Source organism: Aotus nancymaae, unplaced genomic scaffold, assembly GCF_030222135.1.
Source record: "Aotus nancymaae isolate 86718 unplaced genomic scaffold, 86718_ANA_hifiasm-v0.15.2.pri h1tg000025l, whole genome shotgun sequence".
Lineage (NCBI taxonomy): Eukaryota > Metazoa > Chordata > Mammalia > Primates > Aotidae > Aotus > Aotus nancymaae.
Window position 1 is genome coordinate 16,202,580 of NW_026988438.1, and position 17,409 is coordinate 16,219,988.

Below are 17,409 nucleotides of genomic sequence, written 5' to 3' on the forward strand. Positions count from 1 at the left end.
ATCATTTCAGTCTTCAGGGAAAATATGCTTTAAATACCAAACAACCAACTTATAAGCTTTCATTCTATAGCTTGTTTGTAAATCAAGAGCTTTCTGTTTTTAGTTTACATTTTGTTACAGTTCAAATATGATGACCAAGATACTGAATTTGCTTCATGATTGGAAAATTTGCTAATGTTTATTTAGCCAGGTTTGAGAGTTTGATATGCTCTTTCCCCTTGGATTGGTCCTGAAATTTGGTCAGGAAGAGGTAGGACAAATGGGTAGGAGGCAGACAGATTGGAGAAAGAAAAGTTCCAATTGTGCATCTCGATTCAGACTTTTCCTGTTTATATTCTTGCTTTTGTAATTACTAGAAGGAATACTTAATATCATTTTAAGTAATTTTTAGCCTTTTATCTCCTAGAGACCTAGGAACATTAGATGTTTTCTGTGAGATTATCCTATGAGAATAGAGAAGAGCTTCGAAATGCTATTCATCCCTAAGAACTTTATTTGCTTTCAATCACTAAGAAGAGTTAAGGATTTTCATTTAAAAAGGAAAAAAGGACAATGAGAAAAGTGAAAATGATTCCCTCTGATCGCTAATATCAACTATGGTCACATTTAATAATTCTTTTTCTGCACATTAAATTCATCTTTCCTGCCTCATCTTTTGAGTGCATTTTTTTTTCAAATGACATTATCTCTAATTTGATACTGGCAATGGTAGCTAAAAACAATAATTTGGATTTTTTTAGGTAACAAGCTCAATATGAACTAGCTTTGCCTTACTTCAGTTATATTCTTAGTACATTATATATATTTTTTCCTTTTAACTACGTTTCATTCTTATGTCTTCCTACCATGTAAAGGAAGAATATATTTTAGGTAATTCAAATGATTAGTTTTGGTAAATATTAACAGATTTTCAAAAATGACAATTTCTACATTTTCTATCAGCAAGCCTTCATTAGGACAATTTTTAAACATGTTTAATTATAAAACATGCATTTTTTACTCAAACAAAGGACTGGCACAGATTTAAAGTTGTAAAGGGATAGCTAGCTATCATCTCTTACTGAATCTCCATCTTTTATTTGTAATTGTCCCTGATTTTATCCTCATTTAATTCCATTGCTTTTAGAAAATGGAGGTTTAATTTTAATGAAGATTTTTTTTTTCTATCGAAACATTATTGAATAAATCTTCCTTCTCAGGTTAATAACTCTCATTAAAAGTAGTTTTCATGTGTTTTATACAAAAGCAACTTAACGCAGAGACTTGTGCCACTATTATGGTCAAGGTTAATAATGTCTTGGGAAACTATAAGGAAATACTAAATGATCAGAGATCACATATTTGTGGAGTGGAGACGATTCCACTCCCATACATACCGCAGCAACAACAAAACCGCAGACACCCAGTGGATTTTGATTACCTACTGTGTATCAGATTTTTCTTTCTCCGAAAACCATGATTATCGTATTCTCATGATAAATAATCCTGTGAGACAAAATGAAATTCTAGGATTAACCCTGATACCAGCAACATCTTCACTCGCCAACAAGCTTTTACACCCCTAAACTGGAGCACTGCCTTGTGTAAGCAGTATTTCAATAACCTTTGTGTAAGTTAAAAAAAAAAAAGTTAAGTGGGAGAGAATTTAGGGGTCCTTTGGTCCTTATAACAACTAAAAGTCTTGGTTTCTCAAGTACAACAGATGCAGTAACAGTAACAGGGAACTATTCAGTGTCTCCAATGAGACTCCACGCCTTTCCTGGGCTGCTCCCATCTGAGCAGGAGTCTTACTCCAAGGAACCTGGTTTTCTCTCCTTTACTGGATACATGAGGTACAAAATCTGTTACTTCTGTGGATGTCGTATTACTTGTTTGTAAACCGAGAAACCTGGACAAAGTTTTCTCTAACTTTCCGGGCACTACCTCTGGAGGTAAGAGGGAGTACAAGGCTGAATCAGGAAAGATACCCCAATCAACCTCTTGGGGGCCTGGAGGAACAAATCTGTTAGGTTAAACCTGGTGGTCAATAAACTGAAAGCAGCAACCCGGAGGGCCGCAAGACAAGCAGCAGGGATGTTGGATAAGAAACCCAGAGTGAGAGCCGCAGCCGAAGCCGCCCCCTTTTCCGGAAGCCCCGCCCGCTCCTGGAACCGGGTTCACACCACGCCTCCTGCAGCACGTTATGCGTCCGTAAACTACATTTCCCAGAATGCCATTCAAGCTTCTTCCCAGGGCTCCAATGAGCGCCCTAGTGACACCATCAGCCGGCGCGGTGAGTCTACAGCTGTCGTGGCGCTTTGCTGGAAGAAGTTGGTGTTTCGCGGTGCCCTGGTACTGAAGACGCGGTTCGGGTCACCCGTAGCTCTTTTCTACCCACCTAACCCCTCGCGCCCGCCTTTTTCCTCTCTCCTCTGGCAGGATGAGGCGTGCAGGCCTGGGTAAGAAGAGGGCCGAGGTTCGAAGTTCGGGGCCCTAGAACCGGCCATGCTGGGCACGGGAGCGCGGGCGCGCGGGAGAAAATCGAACCTGTCTTTTGTTCTTGGCATTTGGTCCAAAACGTAGGATCTTTAGAGGGGATCTTTTGGGCCTTGTCGAGTGGAAACACACCATTTGTCCCAGATCCTAGGAGTTTCCTTAAGTTTGAGTCAGATTCGAATTTGGATGGTAGGCTAGAGAAAGCATTGGACTGGGGTGGGTGTGTACAGGTGACATCTCAGTGGTCGAGTGTTTTAGTGTTATTGACTGAGCTTGGTTATGGACACTGCTGTGTTTTCCAAAGCCCGACTCCGGTTTCTGTTTCTCTACTGGCCCTGGATCTTAGTTTCTTCAGAAGCGGAATTTGAAGAGTGGGTAGTTGCACGCAAAGCACACTGATAATGGTCGTTAGTCTGGTAACAGTGAGTTACAAAGGTAAATGTACGTGTCATTATTGTTAAAGGTCCTGGAACTGTAACATCTGGGTCAAAGGCGATTTCTTATCTGAACCTTGTGCCATGGTTAAGGCAGTAGAATGTAGTAAGGTTCGATGACTTAACATTTGATCTTGACCTTGGTGTTTAGGAAGCTGGCTCACCAGCAAGAATAAGTTAGGCACAAGGAATTTTAATGGTCCTCTATAGTAACACACAGCTATTAGAGCAGCATTTTCTGGTTCTGAAGCTTTCTCTTAGGATACTTTTTTTTTTTTTTTTTTAATAAGACTGCTAAATTAGAGTGCAGTATACTTCGGAAAATAAATGAAACATTTGAAAAAAGATAATGTTACCTATCTCATTCATTATAAGATTGAAAAAAAAGATTCCAAAAAGTGTCAGATATTTAAAGTCAATGAAAGTTGCCAATAACTATAGACTTGTTATTGATTAATAAATTGTAGTATGAGAAAGTTTTTCTTAATGAAGTTTTTATGAATACTTGGATCATAGAAAGAAAGTGGGGCCAGGTACATTGAAGAGAAAAAAAAATAATTTTGAACAAGTTTAGTTTTATATGCCTAAATGTTTTTCTTGTTCATCATCGTTAATGACAAAAAAGGATTTATTGTGTGCCTGAGTAAGCTCTAGGTATACAGTTGTTTGTTGCCCTGTTTGTGCTCCCCAAAGCTTCCAGTCTAGGTGGGGAGTAGGAATATGTGCAAAGATAAATTATAGTACAAAGTAGTCACTATACATCCAAATGCCAGATAAGTTCTGCACATAAGTGATGGTCTCAGAGACTTCAGATATAGATCACTGTATACTTTGTGGAGAAGATCCTTGTGTATTTCGTGGAGACATAGGAATTTGAAGTAGACCTTGAATAATGGAGAGTGGGGGAAGTGAGTTCCAAATGGGAACTCAAAAAACTAAGGGATTATGACTAAGCCAGTTTGGTTGAAGTAGGGGATGCGGGATCACACTGTGGAGATCTTTGCATGTGAGGCTGGAGAGTCTGGATTTCATGGCCAAAGAGTTTGGATTTCATCAGTAGGCCTCTAGGCCCTTTTGAGTATTTTTCTGCTGTAGTATGCCATGTTAAATTGCAGGAAAATGACTTGAGAAATGGTTCTCAGCCCCGGGAAGTTTTAAAATTATTGTTACCTGGACCTCAGCTCAGCCAGTTAAATTAGAATACCCCATACTCCTTTTATTTTTAAAGCACTCTTCTGTGATTAAGAGGAGAGATGATTACTTAGGTAACTGCTTTTGCTATAATTTATATTGATGTGAAGTGACAAAGGCTTTTTTTATACATTTTTTCTTTTTTATCCCCTCCCTCCCTCCCTCCAAACCTTCCTCCCTCCCTCCCTTCCTCCCTTCTTTTCTTTTTTTTCTTTTCTTTCTTTCTTCTTTTTGAGACGGAGTCTTGCTCTGTTGCCCAGGCTGGAGTGCAGTGGTGCAATCTCAGCTCACTGCAACCTCCACCTCCCAGGTTCAAGCAATTCTCCTGCCTCAGCCTCTCGAGTACTTGGGATTACAGGTGCGCACCACCACACCTGACTAATTTTTATATTTTTTAGTAGAGACAGGGTTTCGCCATGTTTGTCAGACTGATCTCGAACTCCTGACCTCAGGTGGTCCACCCACCTTGGCCTCCCAAAGTGCAGGGTTTACAGACATGAGCCGCTGCGCCCGGACTTCTTTTCATGTTTTTAAGTATCAATGTATATTGACCTGAAATTTTAAATTTGAGATTGAGGTGAATCTGATAGATATCCATAGGCAGAAGCTGTCACACTTCATATGTGTCTCTAAATGGTTCTGTTAGCTTACTGATAGAACCTATCCAAAAGAAGTATCATTTGTCTAAATTAACAAAGGCTGAGTATGATCTTCCGTACTCACTAGTTTTTAACAACTTTGCATAGCAGTCCACCACCAGAAGAGAAGTGGCTCTGTTCAGAATAGCAGTTCTAGCATTTTATTTGTTTTTGTTTTTTTGTCCATTGTATTTGGGGTGGCTCATAATTTGAGAGAAGATCAACTCTTTAATAGGAGAAATGTGCATTGGCATATTTTTGGACAATAAACAAGAATTTCACTTTGAATACACAGAACAGCATGGAAGCACTCTAAAATTAAGATTAAGATAGGCAAAAGCAACTAAACAAAGGAAAGAAAAAATAGCTATTAATTTAGAATGAATTTCTTGGTGAAGTTGTCAAATGATTGAATTCAACCGGTCAGTACTTATTGAAAATGTTATGTTATATACTCAGAACCTCAGCCACGCAAAGTAAGAAGACATTATTCTTTCTTTAAGTATCTTGGCCCTTATTAAACTAGAGTTTACATAGAGTATTATTGATTAATGGAGTGAGAATGCAGTTTTAAATGGTGATTTTAATTGACTGAGGGGAAAAATATGCCCACTCCTTGAGTTCTTTTATAATAACACATGGATAGTGTGTCAGCACTATCATAGATAGTGGAGCACTTCATGGATAGTGTGTCAGCAGGAAAATTCAGATAGTACAACTCTCTTCTGTTTGGAAAATACTTCTTCAATATTTTGTTGTGGTTTTTGTGGTGTTGGATATTGCCTAGGTATCTGCTGCATATAAAGTACTTAGTAGGTACAGGGAGGATATAGGAGCATGAGATACTGTCTGGCCTCAGAGAAGCATATGATTCCATTCTCGACAAAGATATGCAAATTCAAAGTTCAATCACAATGAACTCAGATTCTTTTCATTAATTAGTTCACATCATATGTTCATCAAATGTGCCTTACAGTGTGTATGTGTTTGTATGTTTATGGGGGAACATACAGTGATGAGTCAAACAAACTTAGTCTCTGCCCTTATAGTACTGTACAGAGCACAATATTAATGTTACATACAATTAGAACTGTAAGAAATCAGTGAGGGTTTTGCTTCATAGGGAAAATGGAATTTGTATCGTGCCTTGAAAGAACTTCCTATTCATACCTTGACTGTCCTTCAGTGATCAGTGCTATTACCTCCTGTCACTGCTGCTACATCTGCTCTTTGAGCTTATGGAGACCTGTGTTACCCAGACTGGTCTCAAATTCCTGGCCTCAGGTGATCCTGCCTGGCTCAGCTTCCCGAGTAGCTGAGATTATAGATGTGAGCATGCCCAGCTGGCTCTGCGACCTGTAGTTTTGATTTCATCCCTTTCCCCACATTCTCAAGCCACTGCTATACTTCAATATCTGTCCAATCTAATCCCCACAATCCAAATGTTCAACCACTCCTTTGGCAAACAGTCTCAACCTCTTGGGGCTCTGTTTTTCTGCAACCCCAATACTGTAAACTTGCAACTCTACATTAGTCCAACTATCCAGCTTCTGCTGGGCTAACTTAGGGCGCACGTCTGTAGAAAAAAATCACACACCTGGGAGGGTTGAAGCCACTATAGTATATTGCCTCAAACAAGTTTGTTTTATCTTTAGTAATCCTTTGCGGTCCCAGTCACTTTTCTCCATCATCTCCCTTACTGTATATTCTGAATGATCACCCATTCTTCAGCAGATAGCCTGTTTTCTTCCTTTACTGAGAAAATTGATGGCAACAATTATGTTTAAAAAAAAAAGTGTAGTTAACTAACACCCTGAACTATGCCGTTTCCTTTGAATCAGCCAACATATTTATGTGTGTATTCACTGTCTAAGGCTCACTCCATCTGTTGTTTGATAGCCTGATGACTATCAAGTACTGTATTAGGCAGGGTGGTGGGCATTCTTGTCCCTTAGAGTTCCATATAGTAGCACCTAGAAAGAATGATGAATCTGATACATGGTGATTCTTCAAATATATGTTGAAGAATAAATGAATCTCCCTTATGACTCTCAGCTAACGTTCTGCATAAGTTATTCTATCTCTTTCCTAGAGCTTCAGTTTGCCCCTTCCCTGATTTGGCTCTTCCTGGTCTAGCTGTCTATTTAAAAGAAAGAAATGCTAGTAAAGGACCCTCACTGCTATAAGCTCCCCTCCTGCTGTATTAACCACTTTTTCCCTTCCTCTTCATAGCCACGTGTCTTCAGTGGGTAGATGTTGTTACTGCTTTTAGAACTTTTATTAAAATACATGTTTCTATTGAGGAGGGAATGTATCCTGAATATCCTTGTGTATTAGTACATTTTTGTATCTTCTGGGCAATCAATAAGCAATCCATGAATGTGTATTAGAATGAACTGAACTGAATATTCTTTGGTTAACGGAGGGTAATGGAAAGAATTGGTCTGATCTCTGGTTTGTTATTGATTTTTAAAATTCATTTGGAATATGAATATTAGAGACATATGTGGTCTGCAATGCCCTCCAGGGGTCTTTTTCAGTTCTTTCCTAACTATCAATGTTTCAAAAGTGGCTTCTCTACAACTACCTTTGTGACTCTGATCCTCGCAGGTGAAGGAGTACCTCCTGGCAACTATGGGAACTATGGCTATGCTAATAGTGGGTATAGTGCCTGTGAAGAAGAAAATGAGAGACTCACTGAAAGTCTGAGAAGCAAAGTAACTGCTATAAAATCTGTAAGTATATAACAAATATTATATGTGTTTTAAATCATATATCTCTATACATATGTATTATATAGTTATAAACTATATATTCTTATTGAATTCATCCTAAGGAATTCATTTACTTAGACACTGTAGTTTTGTGAGGTCAAAGTACATTCAAAATTTAGACTGTGCTTTGAGTAAGTTAGAAAATGTGGCACATCAAAAGACAGTTTTTTTTTAATACTTGAAAAAAATCTTCAGCTGTGTTTTATATACTGTGTGCTGTCTGCTGTAATGTCTCAAACAGAGCTGTCCATCTTCTACTCCCAAGTAGCTCTTCCACTTTTTTAATGCAGTCTTCTAAGCTATAAATCTTGATCTTTCTTATTTCGACCTTAGTACTTCATTTCAGTCACTGAGTCTTACAATGTCTTTTTAATGTTTCCATCTTTGCCTTTCTATTTCTAATACTATCCCCTCGTTTTCTTAGTTGAAGTATTGGAAGAGCCTCTTAACCTATCTCTTCTGGGTTTTTTGCACATTATCTGAGCTACATAGTCATTGCTACAGTCCTCATTTAGGATATTTTTAAAAAACTGCATCCTGCACTCCCAGAAGTCTTCAGTGTCTTTCCACAGTTCATACTTTGTAGCTTGATTAAATCAGATAGATCCTTCAAAAATTGATCTTAGCTTTTGATCTTGTCTCCTACACTTCCAGAATGCGTATGTGCTTTCTGCTAGACAAATTAAAGTATGCTTTGTGTCCTGTGTATGCTATCACTTTCCCACCCCATATCACACTATCCCTTTGCCTTAGGCGTCTACTTCCTTCTTATATCTATTGAAGTGCTGCTTATCTAGATCGCCCTCTTCTCAGTGCACCCCCCCCTTCCAAACTTTTACCTGATTACCACATCCAGAAGTGACTTTTCTTCTTATGAACATAAAACCATTTGTGCCATTTCTGTAGCACTTATTCATAGTGATTTGCATTGGCATTATTTGTATGTAAAAGGAATTTATCAGAATGCAGGTTTTCTATTGTGCTTACTTTATAATCAGTGTAGTACCTAGCATAATTCCTTATCGGTGGTATTAAGTAAATTTATATTAAACAAAGGAATTACACAAAGATGATTTTAATATATGTGATTGATACTGCATTATAATAAACATGATGTTCACTTATAAAGCATTCAGTAGAAGCCCGTGTTGCTAAAACTTGATATTTCATTATAGTCTTTGAAAAATCGAATTACATTCCGTCTGGAGACTGTTAGATTTTGAAACAGGATTGTTTTCAAAGTCATATTAAACCGAAAGCAGTTGATTTATGAACTAATATTGTATAATGTTAATTTTAAAAATACAACACTTGGAAGGACTTAAGAATTAAATGCCTTTTAAAAACCCTCCAATGTAGATAATTTAGATTACTTGTTAGAAGAAAGTCGTGATGTCCTGGAAGTTTTTTCTCTTGGCATGAATGAGAGTGGTAGAAAGAAGTTGGGTAATGTGGGCAGTCTAGCTTTATAGTTACTTTATTATCTCTGAGTTGTTAAATCTGGGCAGAAAGCTCATGTTCTGATTTATAGAATTCTAGTATGGTTTTATATCAATATTATCTCATATGCTTTCACACAGATGAAGAACAATATTTACAATGGCTTACCAAGATTTTCAGTAAATGATTCTATTTATTCAAGTGTCTTGGAAGTAAAGCCTTTGATGAATTTGTCCTAAAAAGTATTAGATAGGTTTTGGTTTCAATAGCTGTTATAATTACCTATAGTATTGTTTTTTATAAGCTATGGCTCTTTTCTGCAGAGCTTCAAGATGTAAATAACACTAATATGTATTTTTTTTCAATTTATTATCCTATTTTCAAGCAAAGACCTTTAAAATCTAAGGAAATAATCAATTTAGACATATTTAAAATAATGCAACATTTCATTAGGAAAATATTGAATACTTTTGTCTAGATTTGAGTTGGTTATATGGGTACTTGTAGATCTTTTAAAATGTAAGAAGATTGGGTACTAGGTTTAATTCTTGGATGATGAAATAATCTGTACAACAAATCCACGTGACATGAGTTTACTTATATAGCAAACCTTTACATGTACCTCCAAACCTAAAATAAAAGTTAACAAAATATATATAAGGATGAAATATACAGATATATGCTTTTGTGGGAATATAATAAAGATACGAAAGCATGCAAATGTAAGAGAACCAGAGAGAAGTAGTATATACCAAATTAAAAGATGGACTTGGATATTAATATGAAACTATAATAAAGAGGAAAGAGAAAATGTCCATAATTGGGAGGAGTAGAAGTTCCAAATTTATTTTTTATTAATCTTGATGGAAAAAGTGTCAGAAGAAGAGAGTTTATGTGTTTAGAAGACCGTTTCATTTCAGAAAATGTATATGCTTAGAATGACATTATTTTTACTTTATAACACTTGAATACTTTTATGTGAGTAATTGTGTGTATATTTTCTTCTTTATAGCTTTCCATTGAAATAGGCCATGAAGTTAAAACCCAGAATAAATTATTAGCCGAAATGGTAAGTGGTTATGATTTTAACTTTAAGAAATTTGATCTAATATTCTCAAATAATAGAATTTCAACTTTTATTCATTTTGAAATAGATACAGAGATCCTAAGTCCTTGATTCCCATCCATTTGTATCTAATGTGTTTGGAATAACTATAAGGTTTATTTTTGCCATACTTTTTCATTTTTCATCTTGTCTCACACATGTAAGTGGGAGGAATAAGTAGAAGCCAATATATCTTTAATTAGATTTAATTTAATTTAATTTAGAAAGATTGTTAAAGACTCAAGACAGATGACTATTTTGAGTAGTCTTAGAAATCTCAATAATAGAGACTACTAGTAATTTATTAACCAAGCAATCAAAAAGCACTTTATATTCAACCAGCCAAATGTTGTTCACTTAATGGAAACGTATACTCTTTTGCTCAGTTTCCTAAGGATCACTTCTGAAAAAAGTGCTTATAGATTTGAACAGCCTGGAGCCTTTTTATCTCTAACAACATACACCTTTTCTTGTTAGCATCTCCTTCCATTTGTTAACATTTATCTTGAATGTCAAGCTTCTCTGAACCTCTGGTTCCATGTGCTTTTAAAAATGTACTATTCAAAAATGAATTTGGCATCAAAAGCAATATTCTTACTAAGCTGTGCACTATAATCAGCTGGGGACCTCTTTAAAAATATACATGCCTGATTCTGTCTTTAAATATACTGATTTAGAATTTTGTGGGGAGGTATCTAGACATAAATATTTTGAAAAAAAGCATCTCAGGTGATTCTGATGCATAACTATGGTGACATAGTCTAAAGTGTATGAGCCACATAGACACTGAACTATACAAAGGATATTATTATGTCAGGGCCTTTACACCTCAGGATATTAAAATTTCTATGAAATTATATGTAATATTTCTAGTCTGTACCTAGCCCTCTCTCATTGTTAGGATTTTCTAGCTATGTTTTAATATGGTAGTTTTTCCCCATCCATATTTATAGTCCTTATCACATTTTACTACCTCTATATGTTATTTTCTTAACTTTTAATAGACTCCACTTTACTTCAAAGTCAGCTGTCTAAACAAAGGGATATTAAAAGTAAAGGTCCAAGGTTGGATGTGGCGGCTCACACCTGTAATCCCAGCACTTTGGGAGGACAAGGTGGATGGATCACCTGAGGTCAGTACAAGACCAGCCTGGCCAACATGGTGAAACCCCATCTCTACTGAAAATACAAAAAAAGTTAGCCAGGCATGGTGGCATGTGCTTATAGTCCCAGCTACTCAGGAGGCTGAGGCAGGAGAATTGCTTGAACTTGGGAGGCGGAGGTTGTGGTGAGCCAAGATCACGCCACCACACTCTAGCCTGGGCAACAGAGCAAGACTCCATCTCAAGAAAAAAGTAAAGGTATATTTAACTGCTAACCATATTACATTTTGGATGAATTCTTCTACTTGGGTAGCAATCAATCATTTGACCACTTAGAGCAATGGCACAACAAAAGTAGGGAAAACAATCTGTGTGATAATGCACAAAGTAATTACTTTTATTGTTAATCGTTTTTTTATCCACGTAATTGGAATAACATCTAAATAGTTTTGAGTTTTTTAATTACTCTGTGGGGCTGAAAGAAGTGTTTTTGGATCATGAAAGAGCTTTTTATTCATTGAGAGAATTACTGTATTTTGCATGGAGTAATCAGGCTGACTACCCAAGGTAGTTGATAAAACTGTTGATAAATCAGGCTCCTGAATTGATTAAACAGAAAGCTGTCATTATAAATGTACTATGATAACAGTTATTCAATTACTTGGATGTGCATATGTAGACTGTTAGAATCTGACTGTTATATTTTATTTGCTTTTATCTCTGATAGGATTCACAATTTGATTCCACAACTGGATTTCTAGGTAAAACTATGGGCAAACTGAAGATTTTATCCAGAGGGAGCCAAACAAGGCTACTGTGCTATATGATGCTGTTTTCTTTATTTGTCTTTTTTGTCATTTATTGGATTATTAAACTGAGGTGATGCAAGTAATTGTGAATTTGGAATTTGTTCCAACTTAATGGCTTAGAGTACCACTTTGATAAAAATCAGCATCAAAACATTCCTAGTTTTCAAATACTATGGCATTTTCCATTGAAAATTGCTGAAGTTTGCTTATTTTATAAATCACATTAGTTAATACAGTGCTCTTTGAATACTGTTCCTTAATCACTCATTTTAGCCCCTATTTTCAGGGGTAGTGAGATGGTATGGCTCCACTAATTTCCAGTTTCTTTTTCTATTATTTGCCAACGGTCGGATTAAATAGCATTATAATATTTTGTTATAAATGCAGGTTTGTGCCCCACGTAAGGAAACTTAGTGGGAGAGTAACAGAATGCCTGGAGAGTCTACTCTGAGCTCTTGAAGTAGTCAACCAGTTTGTGGTAGAATGCCAATTGAATTTTCCTAACTGCATCAACTATAATGATATACTCCATTCTCCTCCTTTACTCAGTTAAAATTGTAGACTGATTTCTTTTTACCTACAATCTTTCTAATAATTTTTTATGATAATGACCCCTTATTCCTTTCTGCCCAGAGACTTCATTCTTTAAATAAAGCTTGTTATTTTCACATATTTCTGATAGGGCCCATTGTAAATGTGTATCAGTATAGTTATTGTTTCATATTAACTTTATAAATTCCTTTGACTTGGCTTATAATAGTTTTATGATTTTTACTACGAGGCAGGACAATTGATTATCATTTGTGACAGAATAATGTGAAGTTAAGTAATTACTAAACTCTAAATGGAAATAGTATGCAAGAAACTCAGGCATTGAACATGAAGATAAGAGTACTGTTGTTTTAATCCAGTGTATTTGTTTATGGAAAGAAAAACACAAAGGCAGTCTGTTGAGTAAAAAATATTAAAATATTGTTAAATACTCTGTATTACTATTTTGGAATTTATCCATTTATAGGCTCCAGAAATAAATTTTTAAATAAAATATATTAGTCAACTGTGTTGCTTCTTTATTTAAGTATCTTTTATGTTCTTAATAGAATCTGAGAAGTGGGCCTGAAAACTCAGATTCCAACCCAAATCAAGCAAAGTTAATATTTGTATGGATGGAATTGCTTCAAAGAAAGAAGCAAATCTTGACTGCTATTTCAAAGATCTCCTTCTTTATATTTTTGGTTATGAATGTATTTTCTTTGATTTTACTGAATTTTAATTCTTTTTGTTCATCCCTAATAACCTGTCATTTCGGGTCATGTTTTTTTCTGGCTGCATTTGTCATTATTTGGGCCTCTGACAGGTTAAAACCACTGGAACTGAGTGTGGTTAAGTGACTTAAACAGATAAGCTTGAGGTGTGGGAGAGGCACCGGTTTGAGTTAGATGACCTGGGTTCACATCTTTATTCCTTCACTTGCTCAGTGTTTTTGTCCTTGGTTTTTTCATTACATCATCTATTTCATAGGATAGTTATGAGAAGTAGATAAAGTGCCTGACATGTGGTAGTCCCTTGATAAATGTTGGTTCTCAGTATCATTAACAGAAATTCTCAGAAAAGGTAGTTATTTTAAGGACACGACAATAGGTTGTTTTCAGGGTTCAGAGTAATGAAATACCTCCAAGTACGTATTTTCATCAGGCAATTGGAGAGTGACTCATTCATTCAAGAAGTTTTTAACTGTACTTTGCCAAGTATGTGACACCGGAGCTCAGGGGAGACTCAAAAATCATTGTTAATCAATCAAGTTGTAAAAAACAGGAAGAGCAGAGGCCAAAGAAAAAGACTTAAAGATGAAAACAGGAGAATCAACAATTGAAGCGGAGGATATCAGAGCCTTAGGAAAACCAGTGATAGCATGAGAAGGATGGATTTCAGGATTGTTTGGCTATTTTGTGAAAGTACTTTGTAAAATATTTAAAAACTTTAAATTTGGACAGTATCATCAAGCAGATAGAGATTTCAGGAAAAAGGGTTTTGGGTGATATAAAAGGGGTTTTGGGTGCTATATAATTCTCATCACTGCATGGTTCAACATTTCTTATGATTTTATTTCTAAGAACTATGTAAAGTATATCTCCACCTGGCATTTTGTTTTGTCCCTTCACATCACTGTGTCTGCTGAGATTCCTGGCAGGCAGGGAACTCCTCTGGACACACTGGCATGTCCCTAACCAACCACAGAGATCCTTCTGCCAGCACCCTCTTTTTCCATTTAAAACAAATCTGCAACGTTTTAAACCTCAGAATTCTGGAGCAGAGAACCCTAGCACTTGTCCCCATGAAAAGCTCTGGTTCTATAAAATAGTTTTCCTAATTTTTTAATGCTCCTAAATTTCAAGTTAGATATACTGAATTTACATCTTTGAGAGAATATTGAAAAAGTGCTTGATAATTTGGGTTTATGCAGTCAGTAAATAATGTCATCAGTCCATACTGGTGAATAAACTTTGACTAAATATTTACTGAGAAGCAGACTAGCATCATGGCTAAGACCAAAGGCTATGAAGGTACACTGTCTCAGCATAAATCCTGGCTCCATCATTCACATTATGACTTTGGGCTGATGACCTCTCCATCTCAGTTACTCTTTGTAAAACAGGAGTAAGAATTGTATAAAGACATAAAAATACACTCAGGCTGGTAGGGATGATTAAATTATTAACTTTAAAATAGTAATTTTTTACTTCTGTGGTGTAAAATCTCCCACCACACTTGACTCCAAGCACTATTGTGACAGCACTGGAACCCAAGAGTTGTGAAAATACATGCACAATTGGCTCCCATAAGTTGGTACAAGCTAAATTCAGCACACCCTGGTTATGTTTATGAACATTCTTTGGAGATTTAGAAGTTATTTGTTTCCCAAATGAGAATCTCTTACTTAAATTTTAATAGAGAAACCTCAGGTGACATGAAATTAACTGGTGAATTAATTTGAGGATACTTTTCAAAGCCAATAGACACTTAGAAGATCATTTACACATTTTGCATATGTTAACTTTTTCTCAACTTGTATGGATAAATTCTTCCTACATTTATTGACCTTCCATCTTCTGGTAGTTGAAATTCTGTATAAAAATTATATATATGACAAAGGCACGTGGTTATTGTTACTCTGGCTTTCTCCATGCTTTTTCCTTTGGTTAAATGTTCAAGCAGGAGAGCGGGATACTTCTGTTTCTTTCATACAGCTTTGCTCTCTTTGTATATATATTGGCATCTATATCGTAGCCAAGTAATTCACCCTGTCCTTTTAGAAGAATTTTTCACAAGCCTTCGAAGGACTATTGCGTAAACCGAAGAGATATGCAAAGTGCCAAGTTCCAGTCTTAATCTTTCCTTAGTCTTCAAAATGAAGAGAAAGAAATAAACATAAAATGTTTTTGACCAAAAAAATCAAGCATATACTAGATGTGAGACTCAATTCCTTCAAGCTTAATCATTTGTAACTTTTGTAGCTAAAGTATAATGCAAAATATAACCACATTATACATTGTAAGTATTCTACAAAGTCTTTATGACACTTAGAAAAGAAAAACTGTTTTTCTTTTGATTAATTAACTTTGCTAATTTCAACATGGGTTACAATTATACAATTATGTAAAGAATTTTTCCTACTATGCTTTCTCAAAGATCTATGATCTATGATTGGATTCCTTGACACTGCCTTGTGTGTGAACAAGACTGTGGTGTGATTGTGGTGTGATTCACTTGACAGCCGACAGCTGAATCTAACTTTATTAGTATTTATGGCTTCTCTAATGCCTGTAATTAATTTAGAAATGAGCAGAAAAGATGAAACACGTAGCATAAAAATGTCTACATGCAACAGATATTAATATATAATGAAAAACATTGTCAGGTCATCAATTTACATTTTAAAATAATATTTATAAGTATTGCTTTCTCCTCAGGTTTATCTCATTAATTAATAAATAGTTCAACCAGCTGGTAATTTATTAAGCTTTTGTATTATTTAATAATCCATTTACTTTAAAGCACATAAGATAAACTCATTTTTAAGGAAACTGGAACATGAGTTTTATGTGAGGTAATCTGTATTTCAGAAAACTTATTGGAACAAAATGCCTTAGTCTGATTATAGAGAGATCTAATGCTTAGTTTCTTCAAAGGTCTTAACATTTTAATTTTACATTAATATATATTTAACTTACTTAAACATTATTTAAAATCTGTGTAAGGTGAGTTGAGTTTGTTTTGTTCACACACAAGACAATTTCAAGGAGTCCAAATATGTTATGATGATATCTATTAAAGATATCCATACTACATGGTTAAAATTCCTTTCATAATTAATGGATTATCTTCTAGGTTACTGCCTGAAAGACAAGCAAATTTCTGAATGGTATGTGCTAGTCAGCTCCCTTAAACTCTTCGTCTGAATTTATTTCTCATGGCTAAATAATTTAAGTTTAATTTAAAACTATTTCTAAAATAGTTTTTAGATTCACACAGAGAGCTTTTAAAATCAGATCAGTGGTGATATATTAAACATTCTTTTTATTGATTACACTGTTTTGTCTTCAAAATTGCCACAAACCCCAAAATCGCCACAAACCCCACAAACACCAAGAACATGATATATTTTTGACTAGCAAGAAACTAGAAAAGTACACAAATTTTGTTTGCATTCACAACCAGTCACTTAAGGCAAGTGACAATGCCAGGCTCCCCACTGTGAAGTTTGTAACAGATGGGACAAGACAAATTGCAAAGTTTAGTTCACTTGTTCTTTTATACACAGTGTCTCTGAATCTACCTTTTGGGCATGGCTAGCAAACCACCCTAGGGCAGTTTCTCAGAATTCCCTCTCTAAACTTTAAAAAATTTAAATTTATTTAAAAAATAGAAACTACAAATCTATTTCATAAAACAACAGCATTCTAATATTGGAATTTAAGAGTGATTTTAATATACTTGCTTAAGTTCTTTTTACCATTGTGCATCTCAGAATTTATCACAAGGAAGTTCTAATGGAAGAAGGTTTAATATAAGTGAAATGTGTGTGGGCAAAAATGAAAAGAGAGGACGGAGAGACAAACAGGAGAAAGTTACATTTCAGTCATTTTTGTATTAATATAGTCTTTGACCTAAATTATATTCAGCTTTTTTTTGGAGGATGTAGGCCTTCTAAGGGAAGATGGGCAGTATAAAAATATTGTATGTTAAGTAACTTGCTTTTTAATTAAGTGTGCGAGTGTTGCTTTATTCAACATACAGTTTTACTCGTTTCTAGTAATGGAATGATGTATGTTTTCAGGAAATTTAATTAATTACTAATTAAACAAGTCCTGCTGGTACTAATCCATGCCAGGTAAACTCGAGATGGGTTATTTTTATGTAAGCATGCGTGTTTACTCGT

The 17,409-nt window shown here is 35.4% G+C and overlaps 1 protein-coding gene across 4 annotated transcripts in view; it reads left to right on the top strand.

Annotated features, from left to right (window-relative positions):
- Positions 1-2,267: 2,267 nt before the first annotated feature.
- The window catches only part of BET1 (Bet1 golgi vesicular membrane trafficking protein), a 56,840-nt gene continuing 41,698 nt past the window's right edge, over positions 2,268-17,409 (top strand). The window contains exons 1-5 of one of the 4 annotated variants that reach the window (XM_064380386.1): positions 2,268-2,438; positions 7,349-7,473; positions 9,965-10,021; positions 11,062-11,190; positions 11,888-13,027. In XM_064380386.1, the coding sequence (XP_064236456.1) occupies positions 2,420-2,438; positions 7,349-7,473; positions 9,965-10,021; positions 11,062-11,190; positions 11,888-12,043 (486 nt within the window). In that variant the 5' untranslated portion in view covers positions 2,268-2,419 and the 3' untranslated portion in view covers positions 12,044-13,027. Of the gene's footprint in view, positions 2,439-7,348; positions 7,474-9,964; positions 10,022-11,061; positions 11,191-11,887; positions 13,028-17,409 lie in introns of those variants that run through there. The other 3 variants (XM_064380388.1, XM_012450798.2, XM_064380387.1) reach the window with 3 other exon arrangements.